Source organism: Bubalus kerabau, chromosome 2 (genome assembly GCF_029407905.1).
Source record: "Bubalus kerabau isolate K-KA32 ecotype Philippines breed swamp buffalo chromosome 2, PCC_UOA_SB_1v2, whole genome shotgun sequence".
Classification (NCBI taxonomy): Eukaryota; Metazoa; Chordata; class Mammalia; order Artiodactyla; family Bovidae; genus Bubalus; species Bubalus kerabau.
This window is the reverse complement of record NC_073625.1, coordinates 11,238,150-11,258,551: the sequence shown is the minus strand read 5'-3', so window position 1 is coordinate 11,258,551 and position 20,402 is coordinate 11,238,150. Positions and strand designations below refer to the sequence as shown.

The window sequence follows — 20,402 nt, the reverse complement described above, 5'->3', positions numbered from 1 at the left end:
GATAACCATTCTAATAGGTGGGAAGTGATGTCTCATTGTGGTTTTGATTTGTATTTCTTGATGATTGGTGATGTTGAGTGTCTTTTCATATGCCTGTTGGCCATCTGTATGTCTTTTCAGAAAAACATCTAGTTCTTCTGTTCATTTTAAAATTGGAGTGTTTTTTTTTTTGGTTATCAGATTGAATAAGTTCTTTATATATATTTAGTATTAACCCCTTATCTGATACATGCTTTGCAGAATTTTTCTCCCATCATGTAGGTTTTTTTTAAATTTTTTAATTTTGGTAAGTGTTTTGAGGCACAAAAGGTTTTGAGTTTGATGTCCCATTTGTTGATTTTTTTCTTTTGTAGTTTGTCCATGCTGTAGTTTGGCCTCATACTCCAGAATTTATACCCAAGATCAGTATCTAAGGTTCTTCCCTACATTTTCTTCTAGGGGTTTCATGGTATCAGATCTTATGTTTAAGTCTTTGATCCATTTTAAGCTAATTTCTCTGGGTATTGTGGGATAGGAGTCAATGTCATTGTTTTGCATGTGTTTCTCTAGTTTTCCTGGTTGTTGAAAAGATTATACTTTCCTCATTGGATATTCTTGACTTCCTTGTTGAATATTAGTATACCATATATGCCAGAGTTTAGTTTTGAATTCTCTGTTCCCTTTGGCTGATTGACACGTTTATTTTTGTCCCAGTATCATATTGGTGTTTGTTTTATTATATAAGTTTCAGATGTACAGCATTCTAATTAAACATCTGTATACATTACAAAGTGATCAGCACCACAAGTCCGCTTACCATCCAATGCCAAAGGGTTGACTCCCTTCACCCATTTCTCTTACTTCCTAAACCACTTCCTTCTGGTAACCACTAATCTGATTTCTGTATCTCTGAGGTTTTTTGGTTTTGTTTAGTTGACTTTTTTGAGTGCTTTGTTCTTTTTTAGATTTTACATATGAATGAAATTATATGGTGTCTTTCTCCATTTGAGTTATTTCTCTTAGTGTAATACTTTCAAGGTTCATCCATGTTGTTGCAAACAGCAAGGTTTCATTCTTTTTATGGATGAGTAAGTATTCCATTGACTTCCCCTGTGGCTCAGTGGTAAAGAATCTGCCTGCAATGCAGGAGACCCTGGTTGATGCCTGGGTTGGGAAGATCCCCTGGAGAAGGAAATGGCAACTCACTCCAGTATTCTTGCTGGGAAAATCCCAGCAAGGAGGAGGAGGTGTCTGACAGGCTACAGTCTGCAGAGTTGCAAAGAGTTGGACATTACTGAGGGATGGAGCATGAAGTATTCCATTGTTTATGTATACTGGGCTTCTTTATCCATTCTTCCATCAGTGGACACTTAGGTTGGTTTCCATACTTGTGCATGTTTAGTCGCTCAGTTGTCCGACTCTTTGTGACCCCAAGGACCCCAAGCCTGCTGCCAGGCTTCTTACATGGGAGTCTCCCAGGTAAGAATATTGCAAGAATATTGGAGTAGGTAGCCATTTCCTTCTCCAGGCGATCTTCCTGACCTGGAATCGAATCTGCATCTCCTGTATTACAGGTGAATTCTTTACCATCTGAGCCACCAGGGAAGCCCCTTAGGTTGTTCCCACATCTTGGTTATAAATAATGCTGCAATAAACAGAGTGCATATATTTTTTTCTAGTTAGTGTGTTTATATTATTTGGATAAATACCCAGAAGTGGAATAGCGGATTATATGATAATTTGATTCTTAGTTTTTTGAGTAATCACCATAATGTTTCCATAGTAGCTGCACTGATTTTTATTTTTTATTTTATTTTTTTTTATTTATTTATTTTTTTAAATTTTATTTTATTTTTAAACTTTACATAACTGTATTAGATTTGCCAAATATCAAAATGAATCCGCCACAGGTATACATGTGTTCCCCATCCTGAACCCTCCTCCCTCCTCCCTCCCCATTCCATCCCTCTGGGTCGTCCCAGTGCACCAGCCCCAAGCCTCCAGTATCGCTGCACTGATTTTTAGTCCTACCAATAGTGGACTAGGGTTCCCTTTTCTCTGTGTCCTCTCCAACATTTGTTATTTTTTATTTTTGATAATAGTTATTCTAAAAGGTATGTGATATCTTATTGTAGTTTAATTTGCATTTTCCTAATAATTATGTTGATCATCTTTTCATGTGCCTGTTGGCCATCTCTGTGTCTTCTTTGGAAATGTCTGTTCAGGTTCTGTGTCCATTATTTTAGTCAGGTTGTTTGTTATTGAGTTGTATATGTGTTTTATGTATTTTGGATATTAACTCCATATCAGATATATGATTTGCAAATATATTTTCATTCAGTAAGTTGCTTTTTCATTTTGAGATGGTTTTCTTTGCTGTGAGGAAACATTTTAGTTTGATGTAGTCCCGTTTGTTTATTCTGCTTTTGTTTCTCTTGCCTTTCAATTCAGAGTGACAAAAACCTTACCCTTATGAGATTGATATCATTGAGATTATTGCCTACATTTTCTTCTAGGAATTTTATGGATTCATGTCTTATATTCAAATCAATCCATTTTGAGTTCATTTTTCTTTATGATGTGAGGTAGTAGTCTAGTTTATTTCTTTTGCATGTGGCCATACAGTTTTCTCGACACCATTTTTTGAAGAGACTCTCCTTTCTCTGTAGTGTATTCTTTGTTGTAAATTTATTGTCTGTGCATTTGTGGGTTTATTTTTGTGCTCTCAATTGTGTTCCATCGATCTGTGACTCTGTGCCAGTACCGTTCTGTTTTGACTATGGTAACTTTGTAGGAAGCAAAACATACTGTTTTACTTACTGTAGCTTTATAGGAAATGTTTGTCCCTTGATATCTACAGGAGATTGGTTCTAGGACCCTTAAAGGATGCTAAAATCCATGCATGTTAAAATTCTTTTATAAATGGCACATAACCTACCAATATACGCCTACTATTTTAAATAATTTCTAGATTACTTCTAATACCTAATACAATGTAAATGCTTGTAAATATTTGTAAATAAAATGTAAATGCTATGTAAATAATTGCCAGAATGCAGCAAATTTAAGTTTTGCTTTTTGGAACTTTCTGGATTTTTTTCTGAATAATTTCAATCTGAGATTGGTTGAATCCATGGTGCATAACTCACACATATGGAGCACCAGCTATAATTTGAAATCAAAGACTATGATACTTCCAGCTTTGTTTTTCTTTCTCAAGATTGTTTTGGCTGTTGGGGATCTTTTGTGTTTCCACATACCTGTGGCTTGTATTACTGTGGCTTTGTAGTTTAGTTACAATTTCAGAAGCATGATACCGCCAGGTTTTTTTTTTTCCCCCCTCGGAATTATTTTGCCTATTTGGAGTCTTTTGAGCTTCCATGAAAAGTTTAGGATTGTTTTCTCTATTATTGTGAAGAATGCCTTTGATATTTTTATGGGGATTATGTTGACTCTGTAGATGGTTTTGTGTCATATAGCTGTTTGAAGAATATTAATTTTTCCAATCCATGAACATAGGATATCTTTCCATTTCTTCTTGTCTTCATATCTTTTTAAAAATTTTTTTCAGCAAAGTTTTGTGATTTTTATTAGGCAGATCTTTCACTTTCTTGGTTAAAATTATTCCTAAGTATTTTGTTATTTTTAATACTGTTGTGAATGGGATGGATTTTTAATATTTCTGTTTTAGAATCTTCATTACTAAAGGAATGTGATTGATTTCTGTATGTTGACTTTGTATCTTGCCACTTAACTGAAATCATTGACTATGACTCTAGTTTTTTGATGGTTCTTCGAGATTTTCTGTATATAGAATCATATTATCAGCAAATAACCACAGTTTTACTTCTCTTTTTATTTGGTTAACTTTCCTTTTTTTTTTTTTTTTTTGTCTTTCCCAATTACTCTAGCTAGGTCTTCAGGAAAACTGAAGGACTGAAAATACCCAGTTTCAAAACTTAATAAAAACTATAATAATGGCAATATAGTACACACAAAAAATATACAAAGAGTTTATTAGAACAAAATGGAGACCTCAGAAATAAAGTTCCAAAAACTGAATAGGCATATTGAGAGTGGGTGTTATTGCCATGTTCTTGATCTTAGGGGAAATGCTTTCAATTTCTCTACATTAAGTGTAATCTTAGTTAGCTAAGAATTTTCAATTAAAAATTAGTGTTGAATATTGTCAAATATTTCTGTTTCTATTGAGCTGATCATATGAATTTTCTGGTTTTTTTTTCTTCTATTAATATGATGCATTTCATTCATTGCTTTTTGAGTACTAACCCAGCTATCATGCAACCTTGAGATTAGCCCCACTTGGGTTATTTTATATATATATATATATATATATATATATATAAACATTTTAATTTACCATTTTGTTCAGGATTATGGAACTTATTTTTAGAAGGGGATTGTGGTCTGTAGTTTTTTTCTTTTTTTACAATCTTTTCTTCTGGTTTTTGTATCAGGGTAATTATGGGCTCATAAAAAGAGTTGGAATATGCTCCCTACTCCTACCTTTTGAAATAATTTGTTTAAGATTGGTATTATTCCCATTTATTTATTGCGAAAGAACACTCGACAGTAGATTTACCCCCTTAAATCTAACCCCCTAGAAATTTTATAGTTTTGGAATTTAATTTTAGATTTATGATCCCTTTGAATTATTATTTGTGTGTGTGTGTGTGTGTGTGAAATGTGTTGAGTCAATATCTAGAGTTTTTCATGTGAATGCCCAGTTGTTCCAACACCATTTATTGAAAACGCTTTTCTCCACTGATTTGTATTTGTTCCACTATCAAAGATTTTATTATCTCTATGTAGGTTAATTTCTGAGGTCTCCATTTTGTTCTAATAAACTGTTTTATCTATTTTTTTGTACGTACTTCAGTTCAGTTCAGTCGCTCAGTCTTGTCCGACTCTTCTGTGACCCCGCAGCACGCCAGGCCTCCCTGTCCATCACGAAGTCCTGGAGTCCACCCAAACCCATGTCCATTGAGTTGGTGATGCCATCCAACCATCTCATCCTCTGTTGTCCCCTTCTTCTGCTGCCCTCAATCTTTCCCAGCATCAGGGTCTTTTCAAATGAGTCAGCTCTTCGCATCAGGTGGCCAAAGTATTGGAGTTTCAGCTTCAGCATCAGTCCTTCCAATGAATATTCAGGACTGACGTACTACAGTGCCATAATTATAGTTTTTATTGAGTTTTGAAACTGGGTATTTTAAGTCCTGCCGTTTTCTTTCTTCTTTTGCTCCTCCTCCTTCTTCTTTCTCTTCCTCAACATTATGTTGTCTACTCTGTCTTTTGCCTTTCCATGTAAACCTTAGCATCAGTTTGACAATGTCAAAAAACAATTGCTGGACTTTTTATTGTAGTTTCATTGAACATCAAGTTGTGAAGAACTGACATTTTAACAATTCATGAACATGAACATTCTCTTCATTTATTTATACTTTCTTTGATTTTTTCAAGTTTATAGTTTTCATCATACAGATCCTATAAGATTTTTTTTCTAGATGTTGTTACCAAATTGAAGATGTTTAGTTTGCTAACATTTTTATAAGTGATTTTAGATTTTGTCAAATGCTTTCTCTACAGCGATTGTGAGGGTCATTGATTTTTCTTCTTTAGTCTATCAGTATTATTGATTGTATTAATGGATATTTGCATAATAAGCCATCCTTTCATGCTTGTGATGAATCCTACTTGGTTGTATGATGTAATTATTTTTGTACATTGTTGGATTCAATTTCCTAATTTTTTTTTTTGTTGAGGATTTTTGCATCTGTGTTTATTAGATCTATTTATTGATTGATCTAGATTTATTTATGAGATATATAAGTTTATTGATATATAATTTTCCTTTCTTGAATGTCTTTGGTCTTGATATTAGGCTAACACTGGCCTCATAGAACTCGTTAGGAAACATCACGTATCAGTGCTAGGAGAGTAATGTGTCTGTGATTCCATGGGGGAAAGGCAGTAGAAGCTCCATGTTCAGTGCTTTTCCTGAATTCTGTCCTCAGTGCTTTTTCTCTTGACTGATTTTAATTTGTATCCTTTCCATATAATAGGCCATAACTGTGAGTATTAACAGCTTTCAGTGTGTTCTATGAGTTCTTCCAGTAAATTATAAAACCTGAGTGTGGTTTTGCGAATCCACTGAGCTTGTGGTTGGTGAAAATGAGGACACTCTTGGGGACTGTTCTTTCTAACTTTTCAGTGGGTCTAAACTCTACTCACCCCTTTTAAATTTTTTTAAACTTTATTTTTTGACTGTGTCCCAAAGAATGTGGGATCTTATTTCCATGGGGGATCTAACCCGCATGCCTTGTATTGGAAGCATGGAGTCTTAACCACTTCCTCCAGGGAAGTCCCATACCTACCTCTTCCCCTGCCCTAATTTATTGAGGTATCATTAGCAAATAAAAATTGTATATGGTTTAAGGTTTACAGATGTACCATGTGATGTTTTAATGTATGTATACATTGTGAAATCGTTCCCATGATCAAACCAGTTGAAATGTCCATCATCTCACACAGTTATCATTAAAAACATTTCTATCTTCTTAGCAAATGTCACCTGTATAATGCAGTATTGTTAACTATAGATCCTGACAACAGACTCATTTTATCAATGAGAGTCTGTACCCTTTGATCTGTGTCTCCCCTTTCCTCTCACCATTTAGGCACTGGAGGTGCCACTCTTCTCTGTTATAATATTTAGTTTCTAAAAAAAATGTTATTTTATATATTCTTCCCAGTTTTCTAGTTGATTAAGAGTAAGTTCCACCATAGTATTTTAATTGTTTAAAGATGCAAAGTCTATAAATGTCGATAGCATGCATGTTCCCCCCCCAAATTAAAAAACTGTGTAACATAGCTCTTGCCAAAGTTTATATTATTTCCATGACATAGTTTTATTGTGTATTCCACTCATTTATAGGAATGTGGACCTGATAACTGTTGTGATCCTCGTACTTGTGTGCTGAAACCAGATAATGAATGCAGTGAAGGATCATGCTGCAACGACTGTCAAGTATGATTTTAGTTTGTTACCATCTTCTAAGTATAAAATGAAATGTGTCTTGGTTACTTTTGAATACAGACTCTTAGCTGTAACTCAAAATACATGACTTTTCATGTAAAGACAAAAATAAGTTCAGAGTGATGTGTCTAATTTTACGAATTATAGTTGGATGTTGAGTCCTCCTTATAATGCCATTATTCTCCCTAATGATGCTATTGGTTTTAAGCCTTGATTGACAGCTATGACAGAATTCTTTGATGTAGAACATCTTCATTGAAAGGGACTATTTTCATTTATTTTATCCAATATTTATATCTTTATAAAAATGATCTTTTAGGTTGTGATGGGTATTTGTGAGTATGTAATTGAAAGATAAAGCAATTTCCAATAAATGCATAAATAATGAAACTCACTAGATATAACACTTTCCAAATGCTGCATGTCAGCACAAATTTAAACTATGGATTTATTATACAAAGACCATTTGACTTAAAGGTTATATTTTAGCTTACATGATGAAGATGTTCATTCCTGTCCCCTGTTTTACTTTTCAGCTCTTCCAACATATATGTGACAGATTCATCACATGAGAACCCCTCTATTGAATGACCTGCCACTGGTTCTATGTTCTTCACTTTAGTTAACTGATATGGTTCCCCCCACCCACCCCTGGAATCTTAGCATGGTTAATTCTTTCCTCTGTGATCTTTATAGTATGAACTAGAAGCCATCAATTAAGAAGTAGGAGATAAATGACCAATTAATGTTATTTATATAAATTTTAAGAATGCTATACATGAAAATGTTAATGACCCATAGGATAAGTCAGGAGAAAGTTTACTATTGGGTTCCTTATTTCCCAAAGAGTTTAGTAGTTGAACTGCCTTTTTAATCATTCTTTGCATTCTATTCTCAGTTATTTTGGTTTCACATTTTCATAGAATTACCGATATTCCATACTTTAAAACTATGGTTTGAATAAGTATATTTTATTTAGAAAGCACCTAAATTTCACAATTTTACCTAAAGCAATAATTATCCCAAGCTAAAAGCTACTTTTCCTGCCTTCTAGCCAAAACTTGGGCTCTCATTGTATCATGTTTGTAATATACTTTTCCTTGTGCCTATTCCTTACCTCTTGTTTTGGTTGATAACATTCAGTTTTTTCAATATGACTATTATAATTTTTATAACAGGAAGATACTGAGAGACACTAATGAATAAGTACTTCAAGCTATACATGGAATTAGAGCAAGATTAAATATTGGTAAACACAATAATCATATATAATGCTTTACTTTTTATATTTTAATTTCTACTAGTTTAGGGAAGCAGGTGCTCTATGTAGGCCCACTGCACATCCTGAATGTGATGTTCCTGAGTTTTGTAATGGAAGCTCAGGAAGGTGTCCGGCTGATATAACTATACTCAATGGACAGGAATGTGAAGGAGGAAAAGCTTATTGTTTTGATGGAGGCTGCCAAGATATTGATGCACATTGTGAGAGTATATTTGGAAAAGGTATTGTTTTGTGACATCTATATAGTTGGTCCTCAATATTTTCATTAACATTACCAAGACAGTGGTCAATTAGATATATTTAAATTATTTATTCTGTTTAAAGTCTCTCTTTTGGAGAAGGAAATGGCAACCCACTCCAGTACTCTTGCCTGGAAAATTCCATGGATGGCAGAGCCTGGTAGGCTACAGTCCATGGAGTCGCAAAGAGTCGGACATGACTGAGTGACTTCACTTTCTTTCTTTCTATAGTTCCTTTTAGAGAAGGAAATGGCAACCCACTCCAGTGTTCTTGCCTGGAGAATCCCATGGACAGAGGGGCCTGGTGGGGCTGCGGTCTATGGGGTTGCAAAGAGTCAGATACGACTAAGCAACTAACACACACACAAAATCTCTTTTTAGTTTTTGAACTTGTTAAGAATATGTTTCAGGTGTATGACTTAATATTTTGATATGCATATACAATATGAAATAATTGCCATAGTCATCTGCTTAACATATTGCATGTATATACCCAGTAATATGCTTGCTAGATCCTAAGGTGGTGCACTTAAATTTTTGAGAAGCCTGTCTACTGTTTTCCATAATGACTGTGCCAATTTTCACTCCCATCAACAGTATATAAAAGTTTCATTTTCTCCACATTCTCGCTAATACTTATTATCTTTTTCTCTTTGATAACACACTATCCTAAAAGGTGTGAGTTGTGGTTTTGATTTACATTTCCCTGATGATTAGTGATGTTGAGTCCCTTTTCACGTATTTGATGGTCATTTGGCTTTTATTTGGAGAAATGTCCATTTAGGTCCTTTGCTCTTTTTAAATCTCTTTATCTTTCTTATTTAATTATGAGTAGCATATTTTAGAAATTAATCCCTTATCAGCTATATGGTGTGCTGATTTTTTCTCCCATTCTGTAGGTTTCATTTGTGATTTGTTGCTTACTTTCTTTGCTGAGAAGTTTTTTATTTTGATGCAGTCCTTCTTGTCTATTGTTGCCTGTGCTTTTGTGTCATCCAAAAAATATTGCCCAGATTAGTACCCAAGAGCTTTCTCTCTCTCTTTTTTTCTAGTATATTTATAGTTTCAGGTAAGTTTAAGTCTCTTCAACCACCAACTTTATTGATGCACAATTGACATATAACATTAATAAGTTTAAGTTGTACAACTATTGGTTTGGTACTTTTATATATTTCAGAATGATTACCACCATAGTGTTAGCTAAACTTCCATTATGTCACATAATTACCATTTCTTTTTCATGGTGAGGACATTTAAGATCTCCTTTCTTAGCAACTTTCAGGTATATAATTTGATATTACTAAGTATAAACATCATGCTGAGTGTTAGATTCCAAGCAGTTTTTTCATGTTATAACTGGAAATTTGTAACCTTTGAACACCTCCCCATTTTCCCCACCTTGCAGCCTGTGATATACATTATTGCTCTACTCTGTTTCTCTGAATTCAATTAGATTCCACATATAAGTGTTATCATAGAGTATTGTCCTTCTCTGACTTATTTCACTTAGCATAATGCCATGTTGCTTGGAGTCCATGTTGCTGAATATTTATATCTCATGTTTTCTTTGCTGATTCACACTATCAGGAAGGGGGAAATTTCCCATCCTCATTGCCTTCTCTGGTTCTTTTGCCTGGTCAAACAATTAAAATGACATAAGACAGATTAACTGGAGAAATAAAATTTTAGTTCATACATATGAGAATCCCACATAACATGAGAGACTCAGAGATCATATAAGAGGTTCAGAGACAGAAAGATAAAATAAATTGTCTGTGCTGTCCTGCACTAAGGAATGAGATAGGGTCCTGGGGCTTTTAAGGACAGGAGGGTCATTCACAGGATGATAAGAAGAGCAGATGTTTGGTAATTATATATTTGCCCTGCCATCCAGATCTGGCCAGTGAGATAGAATTTATCTTTGATAATAAATCTTTTTCTCGGGGAAAAAAGTCCCTAACTTAAATTCTTCTAGGTAGTTAAGGGAAGGGTAGTATATAGATATACTTTTTGATAGCCTTTAGCTCAAAATAATCCATATGCCAAAGTGGTACATTTTTTAATTGTTCCTTTTTCTGTGCAAAAACTTTTCAGCTTGATGAAGTCCCACTTTTTATTTTTGCCTTTGTTGCTAATGCTTTTGGTGTCATATTGAAAAAGTCATTACCAAGACCCATGTTAAATAGGTTTCCCCTTGTGTTTTCTTCTAGGTGTTTTAATGTTTCTGTTTTTGCGTTTAAGTCTTTATGAATTCATTTTTTTTTTTTTGAGCTGCGTGAGGTTGGGGATCAATTGCATTCTTTTGCATGTGGTTGTCCAGCTTTCTCAAAACTATTTGTCGAAGAGATTCTCCTTTCCTCATTGAGTATTCTTGACTCCCTTGTCAAATCTTAGTTTAGCATATTGTGGGGGTTTGTTTCTGGGCTCTCAATCTTATTCTATTGGTCTTTTTGTCTATTCTTATGCCAGTACTATAGTGTTTTAATTTCTATAGCTTTGTTATATAATTGTAATAAGGAAAGTGTACCTCTAGCTTTGTTCTTTCTCAAGATTGCTTTGTCTATTCAGGATCTCTTGATCTTTTCAAATTGTTTTTTTTTTTTTATTTCTATGAAAAATACCTTTGGAATTTTGTTAGGGATTACCTTGAATCTGTAGATGGTATTGGGTGATATGGACTTCTTTTTTTCTTTAAATATTTATTTGACTCTCTCAGGTCTTAGTTGTGGCACACAGGATCTGTGTTACAACACAGAGACTCTCTAGTTGTGGCATACAGACTAAGTCCTTGCGGTGTGCAGACTTAGTTGCTCTGTGGCATGTGAGATCTTAGCTTCCTGACAAGGGATCAAACCCATGTACCCTACATTGCAAGACAGATTCTTAACCACTAGTCCATCAGGGAAGTCCCTACATGGATATTTTAATGATGTAAATTCTTTTGACCTGTGATAATAGAATATCTTCCTTTTTGTGTCTTCTTAGAGTTCTTTCATGAAGATCTTGTAATTTTCAGGGTATACATCTCTTACTTGGTTAAATTTATTCCAAAGTATCAAATTGATTTTGATGCTATTGGGAATGGAATTAAAAAAATTTTTTTTTCAGCTGTTGTTAGTGTACAGAAATTCAACTGATTTCTGTATGTTGACTTTCTTTTTATTTTTAAATGCTTGATCATAGCTTTGGTTGAAGTCCAAGGTACTTCTACTTTATTTTAATTATTTTTTCCCATCCCCATTAACTTCTCTGGTTCTTTTGCCTGGTCAAATAATTAAAATGACAGAAGACAGATTAACTGGAGAAATAAGATTTTAGTTCATACATATGAGAACCCCACATACATGATTTTAAATAGAAGCTCAGCAGGATTTCTTTCACCATTAGCTTTGTTAGTAGTAATGCTTCCTAAAACTCACTTGACTTCACATTCGAGGATGTCCTCTCTTGAGTGACCACACCATTGTAGTTATCTGAGTCATTAAGACTTTTTTGTATAATTATTCTGTGTGTCCTTGCCACATCTTCTTCATCTCTTTTGCTTCTGTTAGGTCCTTACTGTTTCTGTCCTTTATTGTGCCCTTCTTTGCATGAAATATTCCTTTGATATCTCCAGTTTTCTTGAAGAGATTTCTAGTCTATGCCATTCTATTGTTTCCCTCCACTTCTCTGTGTTGTTCGCTTAAGAAGGTCTTCTTATCTCTCCTTGCTGTTCTCTGGAACTCTGAATTCAATTGGGTATATTTTCCCCTTTCTCCCTTGCTTTTCATTTCTCTTCTTTTCTCATCTATTTGTAAAGCCCCATCAGACAACCTCTTTGCCTTCTTGGATTTCTTTTTCTTTGGGATGCTTTGTTACAAATCTGTCCACAGTTCTTCAGGAACTCTACCAGATATAATCCCTTGAATCTATTCATCACTTACACTGTATTAGGAATGTGATTAGGGTCATACCTTGAATGGCCTAGTGGTTTTCCCTACTTTCTTCAATTTAAGCCTGAATTTTGCAATAAAGAGCTATTGATCTGAGCCACAGTTAACCCAGGTCTTGTTTTTGCTGATTGTGTAGAGCTTCTCCATCTTCATCTGAAAAGAATAAAATCAATCTGATTATGGTATTGACCTTCTGGTGATGTTCATGCATAGAGTCCTCTCTTGGGTTGTTGGAAAAGGGTATTTTTTATGACCAGCATGTTTTTTTGACAAAACTCTGTTAGCCTTTGTCCTGATTCATTTTATATTCCAAGACCAAACTTGCCTGTTATTCCGAGTATCTCTTGAATTCCTGCTTTTGCATTCAAATCTCCTATGATGAAAAGGACATCTTTTTGGTTTTAGTTCTAGAAACTGTTGTATGTCTTCAAAGAACTGGTCAACTTTAACTTCTTACACACAGTTGCAGGGGCATAGACTTGGTTTACTGTGATGTTGAGTGGTTTGCCTTGGAAACAAATTGAGGTCATTCTGTCATTTTTTGAGGTTTCACCCAAGTACTGCATTTCAGACTTTCGTTGACTGTGAGGGCTGCTCCATTTCTTCTAAAGGATTCTTGACAATAGTAGTAGATATAATGGTCATCCTAATTAAATTTGCCTATTCCTATCTATTTTGGTTCACTGATTCCTAAGATGTTGATGTTCAATCTTGCAGTCTCCTTCTTGACCACGTTCAATTTACTTTGATTCATGGACTTAATATTCCAGGTTCCTATGCAATATTGTTCTTTACAGGATCAGACTTTATTTTCACCACCAGATATATCCACAACTAAGCATTGTTTCTGCTTTGGCCCAGCCACTTCATTCTATCTGGAGCTATCAATATCTGTCCTCTGCTCTACCCCAATAGCTCTACCCCTCTTCTGACCTGGGGGCTCATCTTCTGGTGTCATATCTTTTTGCCTTTTCATACTGTTCATGGCTTTTTCCAGGGAAGAATACTGGAATGGGTTGCCATTACCTCCACCAGTGGACCATGTTTTGTCAGAACTCTTCACTGTAACCTGTCCATCTTGGGTGGCTCTAAACAGCATGGTTCATAGCTTCATTGAAGGTGAAGCAAGCCCCTTTGCCACAACAAGGCTGTGATCTATGAAGGGGATTGTGCCTCATAGCATTTGATAATAAGGTAGAGGGAATCTAAATATACCATTTGGACTGTGGAAAGGCAAATTCTCTTACTTTGTAGACTTGGTCAGTATACTGGACTTAAGGAAATATTTAACATGCGATTTCACATTTGCAACATATTGCCCTTTTGGTGTTTCCATATTACCATGCAAAACCCAGACTGAGCTGAGAGAAAGTCCCTAACATGAGACAGGATATTCAAGGGAGAAATTAATAATAGGGCACATTGGTACCTTTAGAAGGAATATTTTACTAATATTTGGATTAGTAAAGATAGGGTTGGATGAAGAATATTCCTAACCTGGTAGTCTCAGATTCACAACTGAACTGATTAAACACTGTCAATACTCAGAATAATGTTATTTGCCTCACAGTATGTGCACAATCACCTTTGATGGGCTAATGTTTAAAAATTGTAGAAAGAGATAGAATTAGGACAAGGCAAAAAATTGAGTGACTAAATAATATCATCTTAATTTTAATAATAATCCACTAAGGTAGATATTATTACCTACTTTTATATTTTATAGATGGTCCGTTAGACTTAGCATGGTTCATTCTGGAGAAAGTAACTTTGCTAGGTGGAACTCTTAAGATTTTCCCCATCATTACTGTGGTATTTTATTGGAGATTCCTCCCTCTGAGTTGGATGAGAACCAGTGACTATATGGTGGACTATCATCCCTATGATTAGTTTATACAGAAAATATGAAGGGATTTTAAAGACTTAATTAAGGTCCATAATTCGTCAACTTTGAATCAATCCAAAGGAGATCATTCTAAGTGGAGCCTCAACTAATAATATGAGCCCTTAAAAGATGAGAAATGTCAGAAGATTCTTTGGTTGGCTTGGGAGAAATCAGTTCAGTTCAGTCACTAAGTCATGTCTGACTGTCTGTGACCCCATGGACTGCAGCACGCCAGGCTTCCCTGTCCATCATCAACTCCCAGAGCTTACTCAAACTCATGTCCATCAAGTCAGTGATGCCATCCAACCATCTCATCCTCTGTCGTCCCCTTCTCCTCCTTCCTTCAGTTTTTCTCAGCATCAGGGTCTTTTCCAAAGAGTCAGTTCTTTGTATCAGGTGGCCAAAGTATTGGAATTTCAGCTTTGGTATCAGTCCTTCCAATGATTATTCAGGACTGATTTCCTTTAGGATGGACTGGTTGGATCTTCTTGCAGTCCAGGGTACTCAAGAGTCTTCTCCAACACCACAATTCAAAAGCATCAGTTCTTTGGCACTCAGCTTTCTTTATAGTCCAACTCTCACATCCATACATGACTACTGGAAAAACCATAGTTTTGACTAAGTGGACCTTTGTTGGCAAAGTAATGTCTCTGCTTTTTAATATACTGTCTAGGTTGGTCATAACTTTTCTTCCAAGGAGCAAGCATCTTTTAATTTCATGGCTGCAGTCACCATCTTCAGTGATTTGGGAGCCCAAAAAAATAAAGTCTCTTACTGTTTCCATTGTTTCCCCACCTATTTGCCATGAAGTGATGGGACCAGATGCCATGACCTTAGTTTTCTGAGTGTTAAGTTTTAAGCCAACTTTTCCCCTCTCCTCTTTCACTTTCATCAAGAGGCTCTTTAGTTCTTCTTCGCTTTCTGCTTTAAGGGTGATGTCATCTGCATTTCTGAGGTTATTGATATTTCTCCCGGCAATCTTGATTCCAGCTTGTGCTTCTTCCAACCCAGCATTTCTCATGATGTACTCTGCATATAAGTTAAGTAAGCAGGGTGACAGTATACAGCCTTGATGTACTCCTTTCCTGATTTGGAACCAGTCTGTTGTTCCATATCCAGTTCTAACTGTTGCTTCTTGACCTGGAAACAGATTTCTCATGAGGCATCTCTTTAAGAATTTTCCACAGTTTGTTGTGATCCACACAGTCAAAGACTTTGGCAAAGAAATAGAGAAAAACAATAGAATGGGAAAGACTAGAGATCTCTTCAAGAAGATTAGAGATACCTAGGGAATATTTCATGCAGAAGACCTAACAGAAGCAGAAGATATTAAGAAGAGGTGGCAAGAATGCATAGAAGAACTATACAAAAAAGATCTTCATGACCCAGATAACCACGATGGTGTGATCACTCACCTAGAGCCAGACATCCTGGAATACAAAGTCAAGTGGACCTTAGGAAGCTTCATTATGAACAAAGCTAGTGGAGGTGATGGAATTCCAGTTGAGCTATTTCAAATCCTAAAAGATGATGCTTGGAAAGTGCTGCACTCAGTATGCCAGGAAATTTGGAAAATTCAGCAGTGGCCACAGGACTGGAAAAGGTCAGTTTTCATTCCAATCCCAAAGAAAGATAATTCCAAAGAATGTTCAAACGACCACACAATTGCACTCATCTCACACGATAGTAAAGTAATACTCAAAATTCTCCACACCAGGCTTCAACAGTATGTGAACTGTGAACTTCCAGGTGTTCAAGCTGGATTTAGAAAAAGCAGAGGAACCAGAGATCAGATTTCCAACATCTGTTGGATAATCAAAAAAGCAAGAGAGTTCCAGAAAAACTTTTACTTCTACTTTATTGGGAGAAATAAGCAGCCATTTTTGTGAGAGGGCCATGTCATTAGGACCTGAGCAGGAGTTCCTAGGGCCAAGAGCAACCCCTGGCAGATAGTAACAAAATGAAGCAACGGCTACAAAAAAAATGAATTCTTCACAGCCAATGAGGTTGGAAGAGGACTGTAGACTCAAATGAGGCTGTAACTCCGGCCAGGAACTTTATTTCAGCCTTGAGACCCTGAACAAAGAACCTAAATGGGCTTTTCAAGACTTTCAGAAACTGTGACATGGGTGTTGTTTTAAGATTTTGGTAATTTTTTACACAGTGATAGAAAGCTAATACAATAACAAAGGAAAAATAGGTAAATATGTATGGATTGGCAATTTTGGTCCCTTCACTTCAGACTTTCTGAAGGTATGAAGTTTCTTTAATGAGGTTTTTTTTTTTTTTTTTTTTTTTTTTTTTTTTATAGACCTGGCTTTTTATACATTCCTACTCAGAATCTAGGAGAACAAGAATAGTTTTCTTGTATTCTCTCTCTTTTGCCTTCTTTCACAGAGCTCTCTTAAGATTTATACTTTTACAACTCTGGTTGTAAAAAAAAAAAGTATGGTTCCTCGGATGGTAAAGAATCCACCTACAATCCAGGAGACCTGGGTTTGATCCCTGGATCAGAAAGATCCCATGGAGAAGGGAATGGTAACCCACTCCAGTTTTCTTGCCTGGAGAATTCTTTGAAAGAGAAGCCCAGTGAGCTACAGTTCATGGAGCTGCAGAGTCAGATGTGGTTGAGCAACTAACACTTTCACTTTCAATTCTCCTCTACCCTCATAGTATCTTTTGAGTTACAAATGACCAAAATGAATTAAAAGGAGAAATAATCATGAGCAATACTTTTCACTTCATTTCTCTCTTCTTAAAACTTCCCTAGGGAACTTTTGAATAGATGACAATGATAGAGAAAAAAAAGCAAAGAAACATATGAAGAAATTGAGGAAGTTTTAATTTAAATATATTTAAGTTTTAATTTAAAGGAAGTTTTAATCCAAATATATTTCTAACTTTGACAGGTTCAAGAAATGCTCCATTTGCCTGCTATGAAGAAATACAGTCTCAAACTGATAGATTTGGGAACTGTGGCAAATCAGGAGCCAAATATACATTTTGCCCATGGAGGTATGCTATGCAAATAGTGAAAATTCCTATCTTATATACTATAAAATTCTGTTTTTAGTTTTTCACTATGTATGTCATTAATTCCAATGGTTTCGGGCATCACATGTGTTCAGGAGTTAATCTGAAATCAAAATCTCTAGTCTTGACACCATTCTTGTACTACAGACTTATTAAATTTCAACCTGATTTTTAAATATTTATATGTAGATGATTACTAGGCTCCAAGATCTTATCCAAGGTTGAAATTAATGATAGCCATTGCACCTTTCCTGTCTGAACATACTCGTTATTTTAAAAATGAAAATACTATCCCCATTCATTTGAATGCTTGCCCAAGCTGAAGACTGCCCAGTGTCTCTAAAATGAAGTTCAATTTCTCCTGTGTCTGAAGAGCCCGTTCTTTGATGTTTTGGTCATGAATTTCTTTTCACAAATATTTTTAAAGAACCTACCATATGCTGGCCACTAGCTAGTTAGATACAAGTTAGCAAAACATAATGATGATCCTTGTACTCATGGAATTTACAGGCTGGTAAACATATCATCTGGAGAAGGAAATGGCAGTCCACTCTAGTATTCTTGCTTGGAGAATCCCAGGGACAGAGGAGCCTGGTGGGCTGCCGTCTATGGGGTCGCACAGAGTCAGACATGACTGAAGCGACTTAGCAGCAGCAGCAGCAGCAGCAAACATATCATGTAACTTTATGCTTCTTGTAACGTTACTTCCTTCTTAAGTAATGCTTATGCTATGACTGTTTGGAAATACCTTACTTTGCCTGTTGAAATTCTACTAACTTGTAAGCTTGGACTCAGATGGCATCTTCTCTATGAGGTTTCCCTGACTACTAAGTTAGAATATATCTTCATCTTAAATATCTGTAAGAATCTGCTTATTTCATTCACAGCACATTTAATAAGATTTATGTCATATTTAGTATTAGACTGTAAGGTCTTTGAGGGTAGAGGTCACAACGTAGTTTCTGCCCCTCTACAGAGAGATATAAAATGCTTGAGTGACTTGTTTATTTGACTATCAGTACATCAATCTGTACAGTGAATAAAAAGATCATTAGTGTCATTGAAAGATAAGCATGTATCAGTGGCTTTACATTTTACTTTAACTGTTAGTAGGAAAGTTTTACATTTCCTAAGATATATTGCCATAAATGGAGAACCATTCTTTATTTTTTTGGTCAAAGAAAGAAAATATGAAGCATTCATAATAAATGCCTAATGTCTAATAATCATATATTTTTATTATGTTTGCAGGAATCTTATATGTGGAAGATTAATCTGTACCTACCCACTTCAAACTCCTTTCCTTCGAGACAGTGCTTCTGTGATTTATGCTTTTGTGCGAAGTACTATATGTATAACAATGCTCTATGAAACAACGAATGCACAAGATTCACTCATGGTCAAAAGTGGCTCTATTTGTGATAAAGGGAGGGTAAATAGCTTAAAATCAATTAAAAAATCTGTTCTATTTATTTTCCTTGTGGCTCAGTTGGTAAAGAATCTGCCTGCAATGCAGGAGACCTGGGTTAGATCCCTGGACTGGGAAGATCCCCTGGAGGAGGACATGGCAACCCACTCCAGTATTCTTGCCTGGAGAATCCCATGGACAGAGGAGCCTGGAGGGCTACAGTCCATGGGGACACAAAGAGTTGGACATGACTGAGCGACTAAGCACACACATGACCAAATAACCTCAAATATTTGGATAAGGAGAAAATGAGTAAGCTTCAGTTGGTCTCTGAGGGAAATGGGAGTGTTTGTTCCTTTTTAGAATTTCAGTGTTGTAAGCAAGGAAGCTCCAAGAGTTTTGGGACAGGAGTGTGGAGGAGAGAGGTCTTGGGAATACTTGTAGTTAAATATTCCATAACTTGGGAATTCACTTTTATTCTTGGAGAAGAAAGAAGAAATCCCATTTAATTATATATATCTCTTTGTGACCTAGTAGATAAGAGTACAACTTAGATGGTGCCTCAAGGAATAAATCTTTACCTCTTGGGTTTTGAAATTTTGCAGGTTACCCAACCAGTTTGAGATATCACAGCTGTGTGTAAAATGGGGATAATAATATTTACTCTATGGAGTTATTGCAAAGATTCAATGAAATGATACTATAAAGTATGTAGTACAATGCTCAACACATAGTAAGAACTAAATATAGGTTGGCTATTATTCTTGGTTGTTGTTATAATTGGTTATCTGTGAGAGCAAACAACCAAATATGGAGAAAGCATGGAATAAATTTACTTCAGAATCTCATTTAGTTCCTAGCCAGAAATTTGCTCATGAGGAACTATCATATAGTATAAAGTGTAGCCTTTGAAGATAGAAGCACAGAGATCTGAATTTTGACTCTTCCTCCTTACCTGACAGATGATTTTGAATAAAATATTAAATATGTAAAATAAATGTATATATTTTGGTGATTTTTGGTGATCTGATAGTTTAAATGAAGTTTACCACAGATAAAGTATATAGTCTTTATATTGACTTCCTCTTCATGCCTAGAAGTCATGAATATCTCCTTAAAGGACAGATATGCCAGGGAGCTCAGTAGATGTATTTATGCCATGGAGTCAAAGCAATTAAAAAATGAGACACAGTCAATGGATGCTTTGAAATTATTTGTAATTTAGTAAGAACATAATTTTTTCTATAACATGGCAGTTCTTCTCAGTGAGGCCATATGAAAACAAATTTTACCATGTAGTTTTTAGTGATACTATAAATCATATATGATAAAACACTCTCGGGAACTTTGTTTTTGTCAGTAATGTCATTAAGTAGCAGGACTTCGTCTCAGTTTCAACTGAGGCAGACAAACAAATATAGTACATTCTAAAAAGAGTTGTTAGATGCACTGTGGGGGCCAAGAACTAATGAGAAGACTGAGCACATTAAAAGCTTACAGGGTTAGTGTGTCAGGATTTAGAAAGTGTTTGTGAGGTCATTTCTTTGAAGACTATTGTACTTTGATGTTTAAAGGAAATCATTTTAT

At 35.4% G+C, this 20,402-nt stretch overlaps 1 protein-coding gene across 1 annotated transcript in view; it reads left to right on the top strand.

Moving 5' to 3' along the window:
- ADAM32 (ADAM metallopeptidase domain 32) overlaps nt 1-20,402 on the top strand; it is a 177,634-nt gene that overhangs the window by 98,219 nt on the left and 59,013 nt on the right. Inside the window, exons 13-16 of the mRNA XM_055567028.1 lie at nt 6,935-7,027; nt 8,341-8,539; nt 17,284-17,389; nt 18,659-18,839. Of these exons, the coding sequence (XP_055423003.1) occupies nt 6,935-7,027; nt 8,341-8,539; nt 17,284-17,389; nt 18,659-18,839 (579 nt within the window). The remainder of the gene's footprint in view (nt 1-6,934; nt 7,028-8,340; nt 8,540-17,283; nt 17,390-18,658; nt 18,840-20,402) is intronic.